This window comes from Nicotiana attenuata, unplaced genomic scaffold (genome assembly GCF_001879085.1).
Source record: "Nicotiana attenuata strain UT unplaced genomic scaffold, NIATTr2, whole genome shotgun sequence".
Classification (NCBI taxonomy): Eukaryota; Viridiplantae; Streptophyta; class Magnoliopsida; order Solanales; family Solanaceae; genus Nicotiana; species Nicotiana attenuata.
In genome coordinates this window covers 463,867-474,223 of record NW_017670674.1, presented here as the reverse complement: position 1 = coordinate 474,223, position 10,357 = coordinate 463,867, and the positions used below count along the sequence as shown (strand labels likewise).

Genomic DNA, 10,357 nt, shown 5'->3' with positions numbered 1-10,357 from the left:
CATGTTTTTATTTAACTTCTATTGCTCCATTAGTCTTTATTTCAAACTGAATGTTATTTTCATTCATCTATTTCCGCTGTTTCCGATTCTTGCCCGGGCAATTTTCATGTAAAGAGTTGCATATGGACCGAAATTCTACAAAAAGAGGACCACGTTAGGCATGTGAGGAGAACACATTTGCACCATAGTTCTTGCAACATCAGAATTGACACCCTTTTGTTGGCGTAATGATTAGTTAGAAGCTGGAATTCCATTACCTATTGCTTCAAAGAAAATTTCATTTGCATGTGACCTTCACTAAGTACGAGGTGGACCAGCTGGTAAATTAGCTCATTCATTCTTTTCTGTGTTGGGTCCTTGAAGATTCTGCCTTCAGGAAGATGGAACTAAATGAGAGTAGTGAGATAAGAGAGACATGGGGAAAAACTGATTCACAGAGGTCTGAAAACCTAAAACTAACATGTTCATTTGTGCCACTTTTCTAGGACAAAAGAAAAAAAAAAATATTACCGTATCTTTGCTAAGAGTCTCGCCATCCCTGCTCCACTTAGTCTTTCTTTCCTGGTCCCGCCTCATTAAATTGTCATTCGTTCATGTGATTATCAAATAGTGCTCTCTAATGCAGTCTTGTGCAAGTAATTTTACATACTTTGGATTGTGAATGCTCTATGATCGCTGCTGTTGAACTATCCCTATTATATTCCGCTTTCTCTGGGAAATGTAAAGTTGGTCATTTAACTAGAATTACAAATGTCTTTGAGAACTAAGGGTGTGCATTCGAATTGGTTTATCGATAAATCGAATTGATTATTTGTTATCGGTTTATCGATATATCGATTTCGATTTCGAATTTTTCCTTATTGAGTCATCGATTTCGATTTCGATTTTGTCCTCTTCGATTATCGATTTATCGATAAACCGATAAGAAATACTAAAAAAAAAAATTAATTTTTTTTTAATTTTTTTTTTTTTACCCTTATTCTATAATACCCTTTCCTTTACCCTAAGTCCCTAACCCTATTATTTCATCTACCACATTTAAGGAATGATCATATTTAAAGCTCAAGGGAATGAAGTTCAAATTAATGGAAAATAGAATTAGCCGTGATGATGTATTTTTTTTTTTATACCGTTGGAGTGTTGGTGACATACATTTGATCCCTTACTTTAGTTTCGTTGCATGTGCTTGTTGACAAAATTTTTATGTTATAAACGGTGTTCGTCTTATTTTAGCTTCTTTTGGTCCATATTAGTTAGGCGTGTTTATAGCAATATACTTTCCGTGGAATCCCACAAATTTTCTTATTGGTGTAATGGATAACCGAATCGATAAGCCCCAAAAATCGATAAATCGAAATCGAAAAAATCGAAACCTTATTGAAACGATGACAATAAGCATATGTACCAAATCGATAATCGTTAAGTAATTATCGATAAGGGTCAAAATCGAATCGATAAATCGAATGCACACCCCTGTTGAGAACCAGAACTGAAATTAAACTTAAAACGATCCCATTCACTTTTCCACCATTCCATTACATGGATTTTGCTTCAACCAATTTTCTACACGAACTTCTTTTGCTCAAGTCCTACGCTAATGTCCACGTAGATTCAAAAAGCAATTGCAATCTGGTGGCTAACCTTGCTTGTAAATTGTGCAGGGCTAAGGGAATATTATTTGTTGCTATTGATCAGAGCAAACCCCTGTCAGATCAAGGCCCTTTTGACATTGTGCTCCATAAGGCAAGTACTCTACCTTTTCTAATTCCTCAGTGTATTTGTCCTTCTTGTTGGAATATATATGCTTTTTGTTTTTAACTATATTAGTATCTTACAAGAGCACATCGTCAAATATCTATTCCAAACCATCTTATTTTTCTTGCGTGTATATGCTTGTATAGCTAATCGTTATAGCTTCTCCCCGGAGGATGTCATTTTAGAATATGTCGCTGTCTGTCTCTTCTGACATTCTCGTGCTCTTTATTCCTTGCAGTTGTCAGGAAGCAAGTGGCGGCGCATTCTTGAGGTTGGTTCATTTGAAAGCTTTCTTTTTGTGTGTGTTATTCATAGAATCCTGTTGGTAACAGTTGACATGCATGTTTGGATAAATCTGTAATAATAATAGGCTACAATACAATGCAATTACTTGACGTGGATTAGACATGCATTGGCAGTGGTTGGTGAGACAAGCTGTCTTTTTGCTTAAACTTGTTCCATCTGACATAACTTGCAGACTGCTATCTCTTCCCTCGGTCATGAATTGTGGACAGTGAGAATATTTCTTCTTCGTGGACAGATTAGCTGATTGCAGATAGGATTCCTGGTTGTCATAAATGGATTCTGTTTTTCCAGGCTTCATCACTAATCCTTATATCAGCTAAAGAGGAGAGCACTAATCTAATGTGTTCTATAATCTTTGGTATTTTTTCTTTAGGTTCTGCTTTGATGTTCCCCAACTTGCTTGGGATCATTGCTGCTGTTGTTGTTGTTTGATGTCGTCTTATCTGACTGTTGTGTTGGTTACTTGCCCGTGTTGGATCATGAAATTTTGAGTCTGTTGTTTTGGAAGAATGACCGTTCAGTGCAGCTGTGAGAACAATTGTCTTAACTCTTATTACACTTATTTTGGTCATTATTGTCTTATGGTGAAATGGTAGATTTATTCTAGTTGAACTGAAAGTCACACTCAATCAGACTGTTTGTTGCTGCTACATTGTTAGCTCATACTAGTTTTGTCATACTCTAAAAAGGCGAATGCACTGTGTGCTCCGATCACCTTATTTACATCCTGGGTTTTAACTGCTGTTTGCTTCTGTAGAACCTATATCTAGTTTAATCAACTGAGTATATTGGAGAACCGCTATATTTTTCTCCTTACCTCTTTCTTTGCTTTACATGAAGGAATATAGGCTAACACATCCAGATGTCACAGTCCTCGACCCTCCAGATGCCATACAGCATGTATACAATCGCCAATACATGCTTGAAGATGTTGCAGACCTGAACTTGTCGGACAGCTACGGTAATTTTTCCTGTCTTGTTATGATCATTTGATAATTATTACTGCTTAGGTTACATGCAATTGTGGCCATTGATGATTTCTTTTTTAGCTTGAAGAAGTGGGGACGGCCAATGTCGGGCTGCTGTGTGAGGGAGTTTGAGGGTGGGTTTACCATATAACCAGAAAAAAAGAAGGATTAACTTGTTTTTGATTGCTTGATAGGGAAAGTTGGTGTTCCAAGGCAACTGGTTATTGAGAAAGATTCTTCATCTATTTCAGATGCAGTGAGTAAAGCTGGTCTGAGACTTCCTCTTGGTATGCATTCTTTTCCTCTTCGTCTTTAATCAACTGATCTTTGGGCAGTTGCCACTTTTTAAACTCAATAAGCTTCATACCTCGGTAAAGGTAGGTGTAGGCATCAAAATTGCAGCTGTGTAACATACTGGGGACAAGCATTTGAATTCTTTGAACAAGATGTCTTCCAAACTTGAGCAATATGTAGGCAAAGTGATCCATTCACACAATTTTCCTGAATTGAGCTGCTTTTATCTTCTCAGTTGCAAAGCCTTTGGCTGCTAAGTCCCATGAGTTGTCGCTAGCCTATGATAAGTTCTCTCTTCAGATGCTTGAACCCCCACTTGTCCTACAGGAATTTATCAACCATGGTATGTATATTAGTTGAAATATTGAATTTGTGTCTTCAATGTGAAGTTGTTTTATGAGTCACATATAGTTGCTGATTATGTATTTTTTTTTCCTTGAGTTTGTAGGAGGAATTCTGTTTAAGGTATACATTGTCGGGGAAGCAATTAAGGTTGTTAGACGATTCAGTTTACCTGATGTTAGCAAACGTGAGCTGTCAAAAAACCCTGGGATTTTTCGATTCCCAAGGGTTTCTTGTGCTGCTGCATCTGCTGATGAAGCAGATTTAGACCCTTGTGTTGGGGGTGAGCCATCTTTTCCCTTAGCTACTCTCTGTTTCTAGATACATCGAATACATCATAGTTGCTTTAGATATATAGATGCACTGTTATGGCATACACCAAAAGAATAAACAGATGAATAATAAGTTGTTTTTTATATTTCTTTTTTTATTTAATCATTTGAAGAGTCGGACTTCCCTAATTCTCAAGGCGTATCTTGTTGAGAATTCTCTAGGACCATGACCTGCTAAAAACTTTGGGATCATGGGGTCCCAGGAATTGAATTTGGAAGGAATACCTTTAACTATGATTTTGAACCTTTAGTGACAAGCTTTTACCTTTTTGCACTTTCTTCGCCCCGATAAAGTAGACCTTTTTTCTAATTTAGTCATCAGAAAATCTGTCCCTTACTCCTTGAAATGGAAATGCTCTTTGCTTCAACATTTCAGATTATTGTTTTAAACACTTATTTAACAAACACAAGTAATGCTTTTTAATATTTTATTCTTGAACCCTGCAATTTGGAGTAGGTTTGATTAACTGGGATGTAGAAAGCATTTGCTGGTTAATACCCTTCCTCTGTCTCTCTGTCAGTTCTTAGAAGTGCTTAGATGAATTACACTGCGACGATGTTGTATTATAAGGATTACAAGGAAGAAGGGATTGTTTAGGAAGGAAGGTGTTCTCTTGCTGGTGCTCTGGTATATAATTCTGTTTGAAGTCGTTAGCAGATAGAGCACTCAATCTCTAAGTCCGAAGTTTAGAAGCTAAAGATATAGAGCTCTGTTACATACTGTATTTACTTCATGTTAGTGAATCGAACCAGTGATTGCCATCTTACCTTGGTGAATAGTATACTCCTCGGGAAGATACGTGCTGTGGAGATAGCATTTAGTTATGGATATATACCTGTAGAGACCTGAAGTAAATCATTGGAAGTGGTCATGATTATTTTCACTTTTGATCCTTTGCAGAGCTTCCTCCACGACCATTACTTGAGAGGCTTGCTAAGGAACTTCGGCGCAGACTGGTGCATTACTTTCTGTTTTCTCTTTCCATCTTAAACTGTGTTGGAATGATGCTTGGTGCTTGTTTTACAATTTCTGTTTCTTGTCTTCATGTTTTTTGTCCTGCTGCCTCATAAGGGAAATTTTGTATAATATTACTGCAATGTTTTGTGCAGGGTCTCCGGCTCTTCAACCTGGATATAATTAGGGAGCTTGGGACCAAAGACCGATTTTACGTCATAGATATTAATTACTTTCCTGGTAAGCAAACCCTTCTAAGGGGAATTACACTCTCTAGCGGAAGTAGTTAGATTTATCCGCTACTTGAAGAGGAAAGAAAATGTTCACCTGAAAGCCATGACTGCAACATTTTTATACTATGCTGCAGGTTATGGGAAAATGCCAGAATATGAACACATATTTACTGATTTTCTCCTGAGCCTGGTGAAGCAGAAATAATGAGGAATTGAGAAATCCATTTCTTGCTTAACTATAATTTCCGGGGAAAATATCATAAGGAATTCTATCCACCCGCCAGTACGTGGAGAGGGATAGAACTGATTACTGTGCAATTCCTAAAAGCTGGTAGGAGATGCGGTGGTGAAGTGCAGAGAAGCTCCATTAGCAAGAATGCTGGATGAAGGTTGCTCTTTGGAAACTCGCCCGTTGTACACAAATCCAATTTCTGACCTTGGGGATCCAGCTTAGTTTCCGCTATCTTTTTTGCTTCTTCTTTTGGGGGGCATAAAGCAGTTCTATTTTCTTTTGGTTGGGGTGGAATTTTGTAGGGATAGCCCTGCTGTGTCTGCATTCTCGGATGGGTGTTTACAAGCTGTGCCACCTTGTAAAAATGCCTTTTACAGTAGGAACATACATGTACATTCTTGACTTTTCTGTTCTACTCCAACTCTTGGAGAAGTTTGGTCTTTCGTGTTCTCTTGCGATGAATTTCATCTGCGTGCTTGGCCGAGGGTCTATCGGAAAAAGTTTCTCTACTCCAAGGTAATAAGGTTTGCGTACACACTACCCTTCCCAGACCCTACTTGTGGGACTTATTGTTGTCGTCGTCTTGGCTTTGCAACATAGTTTAGCCTGTTAGACGCAAAGGAGAGCTTTAACCGGAGAGTGCTTACATATATTAATGTTCAGATTATCAGGTTTAGGACAAGGGCAAGATGACCATGCGACTCTGTAGATGAGTACGCCTCTGCTCTTCTGATGAAGCATCTGAATAAGCAGGATTTGTAGCACAAACATAGCGTGCCCAACACGTTGAGTAGTTAAATGTGTTCTTGGAATAGTCTTGTAACAAGTATAAAACGAAAAGGTTATAAAGGAGAAAACCTCGTTTCTTAAAAAAATGTTCAATTTGATGGGGAAAAGGCTTCTTCTGATAGAACTTTAACTGACGAAAACGTAAAAAGATGGAGAAATGTTTGATTCTACATTTCTTGTTCCTCGGGAAAACATGGCCTTTGCCCTCAAGTTTGCACTTTGCGACGTTCTTTCTTTCTTGTTTTCCCTTCGGTTACCCGTTTCTAATACTTGGTCCAGAGAAAATAAGAGGTTATCTTATTTTAGCAAATTCTGAATTGGCAGTTTGACAAATTTATTGTAAGCATTCTTCTTCACAATGTCTAAAACAGTGAATAGAGTTTGTGTTCTTGAAAGACCCATAAACGAGGTGTCTGGAATTTGCAAACATTAGTGTATTAACATTTGAGCACTAAATTTTGCAATCTGACAGGGAGAAGAGTATAGCAACGTATAATGAATTCTCCTACTTGGGATTTAGCTGTTGCATAAGAATATGCATTAAAAGATAAGAATATCTTCATGCTTTCTAAAATATTTTGTAAAAAAGAAAAGAGAGAAAAGCAAGTTAGGCTTAAAATCGAGTCATCTTACATCAATAGGAGTTTAACCAGCTATAAACCAAACGAAGTTAACCATCCGACTTGATAGCATAACATACTAATTTATTCATTGTTTATTATCTCTGTTTTCTGTTAGCACAAGCTAAGACATTTTGTTGAAGATGTTAGATAGTCGCAATTTCACTTAGACTACTATAGTAATCGCAATTATATACTGAATTACTTCATTACGTCAAAAAGATACTCGTAAATTTGATTTCTAATCACCTGCCAAAGCATAATAGACTATAATTGAACAAGTAGTAATATTCAACGGGCAAGAGCAAAATAGTAAGTGAAAATTCTCAGGTATCAAATTGAAAACACCATTACTCAAAGCTCAAATGACAAATTAACAATTACAGAAAATTACTCGGTTTTGGGCTCAGAAGCTCCAGCAGAAGCGGGTTGACCCGATTCATCAGTAGCAAATGACCACTCAGGAGGTAAGGTAGGCAATGGAGGATAAACAGCGGGTCCACGTCGAATATCCCAAGCTTGAGTCTTGCGCGGCCGCGTCTTCTTGTGGTGAGCTGTGGCCTTCTTCTGTGGCCTTGATGAACACTCAATTGCCAATCCTCCAACACTTTTCGGCGCCGCCTCCAACTTGGAGGCTCCTCCGTAGAAACCGGTGGTTGAAACAGTTGAAGAACGCGGCAACACCGCCATTTTCAACCCGAATATCGCCGAGGCTGACATTTTTTACTCCACAGGTTTTCTTCTTTTTTTCTGTTCTGTTTGGAACCCTTGAAATTGGATTGCGTTCGTTATCTTCTGCTGATTTAACTTTTGCTGCCCGTACGGCGTCGTATTAGGCATTTGGGCCTAGAGCCTCTGGGCTTGCAATAGACTGGGTTGATCTTCATTTTTTTCAGGCCCAAATCAGTCTGAGGGAAGGATCTTTCCTTAATCTCACTGACTGAATCGTAAGTTCATTCTTACATGCGTGTTATTGTAATTCTATTTAAAGATTTGTGAATTATTTACTATAATTTCAACTTTCAACTTATTAATAGTCTCAAAAGAAGTATTGGAGTTGCATTCAAGTGGTTGTGAGCAGGGGTGTACATAGGTCGGGTTGGTTCGGATTTTACAATTACCAAACCAAACCAATTGTGTCGGGTTATTAAATCTAAAGACCAAACCAAACCAATAAAATTCGGGTTTTTCAATCTCGGTTTTTCTCGGGTTTTCGGGTTTTTTTCGATAAAATTTTCGTAGAACAAAACATATAACTTGTGCTCAAAATATTTCTTTAATCCTAGTAAGATACAACTATATAAAGTATTTTTCAAGAAAATAATACAAAATATGAGATGTGTCAGGCATTATCCTAAAAATATTCAACAATAAAGATAACAAAATTATGTAATATAAATATTGCTAATTAAAAAGTCATTATAAAAATAAACATAATCTAAAAGTACTAAGTCATGCTAAAATAAGTAGACTAATAAGGGAGTATTAATAACATGACTAAACGCCAAAGAAAAAATAAAAATAGGTGATGCATTTTTATCTAAATTATTGCAAAACAAAAAATAGATATTCAATACATTCCCGTTCGTAGTATTGAATTGAATGTCTTTTGTTAGCATTAGTATTGATTTGATTTTGATTTGGGTTTTGTTAGCATTATTTAATTTACTAATATAAATGGCTACAAAACTTATTGGAACATTCAAAAGTTCTAAGTCCTACCTTGAAATAATACCTTAAAAGATAAAATTATAAATTTTTTAAAGAAATATCTATAAATTACATCACAATAAGTATATTTATATATTAAATATATCTAAAATTTCTATATATTTAATGTCGGGTTGGTTTGGTTTCGATTTGATTTTCTTTAGTTAAAACCAAACCAAACCAATTATGGTCGGGTTTTTTTTTCCAACACCAAACCAAATCAAACCAAACCATAGTCGGGTTTTTTTTTTCTCGGTTTGATTCGGATTATCGGGTTGGTGCGGTTTGTCGGTTTCCTTTGTACACCCCTAGTTGTGAGTTGAGACTTCACCTTATATCACTTAGGTGTAAGCCCCGAGGTATCTAGAGGGTGTTTGAGAGATGTATTTTTTGGTTTAGCACTTTTATAGTTCAAAATAAAGACAAGAAAGAGAAGGGAAAAAAAAAACAAAAAAGTGTGTTTAATTAGAAAAAACGATAGGGGCATGAGGATTTAACCCTATTTGTTAATTAAAATATAATTTAAAAGAAGAAAATATACAGGACTGAACTCCTAACTATAAAGTAGAAGGTGCACGTCTTTACAAATGAACTAAAATGATCATTTGAGCTTTGGTTCACCCGTGCTAATTTAAATAATCGAGCTGAAATTCATTGGTACTATATATGATTTAGAAAGAGAAGAATGAGTTCACGTGAACCCACCCCTTCCATGTGCATCCGACTCTGCGTCAACGTAACCAAATATGTATATTGGTAGATTAATCTAATTGGTGTCAACATTAAAGGCTACTGCCTTAAGAAAAAAGAAACTAAACTTATCCAATTTCAATGTCGTATGAGTCAAAAGCTAGAGCAATCAAGTAGGGATCGTGGAAAGCGGACTATCTTCTTGGGAAGCAGTGCTCTCTTTCGCATAAGCCCATTGTTAAGTAAGATGATGGTGCTCTTTATATGTCCGCCTACCCATTATGAATGACTATTACGTCAATAGAATAAGTTGTTCTTTAAGTTGTGATCTTACCATTGTTTGACCAAAAATATAGATCTTGGTTCAACCAATTAGTTTTATGTGTAGAAAAGTTAATCAGGTGGAACTCCAGGTTGAGGAGTTACTCGGAATGCTGCCAATATATCAGTATCCTTGGTTTGGTACTCAGGAGTATAATAAGTTAGTTAAAAATAATATCCAAAAGATAAAGCTATCGGTGTCAAGATAAAATAACAAGTATATTTTGTCTGGATGACAATGAATATAAGTAAGGATAACAATATTCAATGATCCATGTTACACCCTATACGTGAAAGTACGCCATAAGGAAATTGATGGAAGCTCGGAAAATGAGATGTTGCATCCCGCATTTCCATACATTAAAGTTTCGTCGTAAGTTAATCGACGTAAGTTCGGGAATGGGATTATTTTGAGATTATAAGCATTATGCTATTTCAAACAAGTGATGAGTAAATTCGTGAAGGTGATAAGGTAAGCAAATCGAAGAAAATGAAATTCGTCAAAGTTTGACATTTTGGGACAAAATACGGTCTGAGCTATAATACCCGGTATTTATGGACTTGTGCCCTACAAGGTACCACATGACCATGATAGAAAGGTGTATAAGGTGTGCTAAAAGTAAGTAGTATTTTAAGTATGAGATGATTCTTAATTATGTGGGTAATTGATTAATTATTAGATTAGTGGGGAATTTTCAAGTTAATTAGGAAATTGGTAATTTATTTAAGACATTTTGGATTCTCTTTCGGATAAATTCTTGAAACCAACGTGGCAGCCACATACATAAGCCACTAAGTGACTCTTGAATT

At 36.4% G+C, this 10,357-nt stretch overlaps 2 protein-coding genes across 3 annotated transcripts in view; one reads left to right on the top strand and one right to left on the bottom strand.

The window, feature by feature from the left end:
• The window catches only part of LOC109242156 (inositol-tetrakisphosphate 1-kinase 3-like), a 7,443-nt gene extending 1,583 nt beyond the window's left edge, over positions 1-5,860 (top strand). Inside the window, exons 2-10 of one of the 2 annotated variants that reach the window (XM_019408990.1) lie at positions 1,662-1,743; positions 1,994-2,026; positions 2,902-3,022; positions 3,224-3,316; positions 3,559-3,666; positions 3,772-3,948; positions 4,899-4,954; positions 5,108-5,192; positions 5,320-5,860. In XM_019408990.1, the coding sequence (XP_019264535.1) occupies positions 1,662-1,743; positions 1,994-2,026; positions 2,902-3,022; positions 3,224-3,316; positions 3,559-3,666; positions 3,772-3,948; positions 4,899-4,954; positions 5,108-5,192; positions 5,320-5,390 (826 nt within the window). In that variant the 3' untranslated portion in view covers positions 5,391-5,860. Of the gene's footprint in view, positions 1-1,661; positions 1,744-1,991; positions 2,027-2,233; positions 2,420-2,901; positions 3,023-3,223; positions 3,317-3,558; positions 3,667-3,771; positions 3,949-4,898; positions 4,955-5,107; positions 5,193-5,319 lie in introns of those variants that run through there. The other variant, XM_019408991.1, reaches the window with a different exon arrangement.
• Positions 5,861-7,064: 1,204 nt separating this feature from the next.
• On the bottom strand, positions 7,065-7,609 carry LOC109242157 (50S ribosomal protein 6, chloroplastic). The gene has a single exon (XM_019408992.1). The coding sequence runs from the start codon at positions 7,544-7,546 to the stop codon at positions 7,217-7,219; it is 330 nt and encodes a 109-aa protein (XP_019264537.1). The 5' UTR covers positions 7,547-7,609; the 3' UTR covers positions 7,065-7,216.
• Between the last annotated feature and the right edge of the window lie 2,748 nt (positions 7,610-10,357).

Coding starts and splice junctions, on each gene's coding strand:
- LOC109242157 (XM_019408992.1), bottom strand. CDS start 7,546: ATGTCAGCCTCGGCGATATTCGGGTTGAAAATGGCGGTGTTGCCGCGT.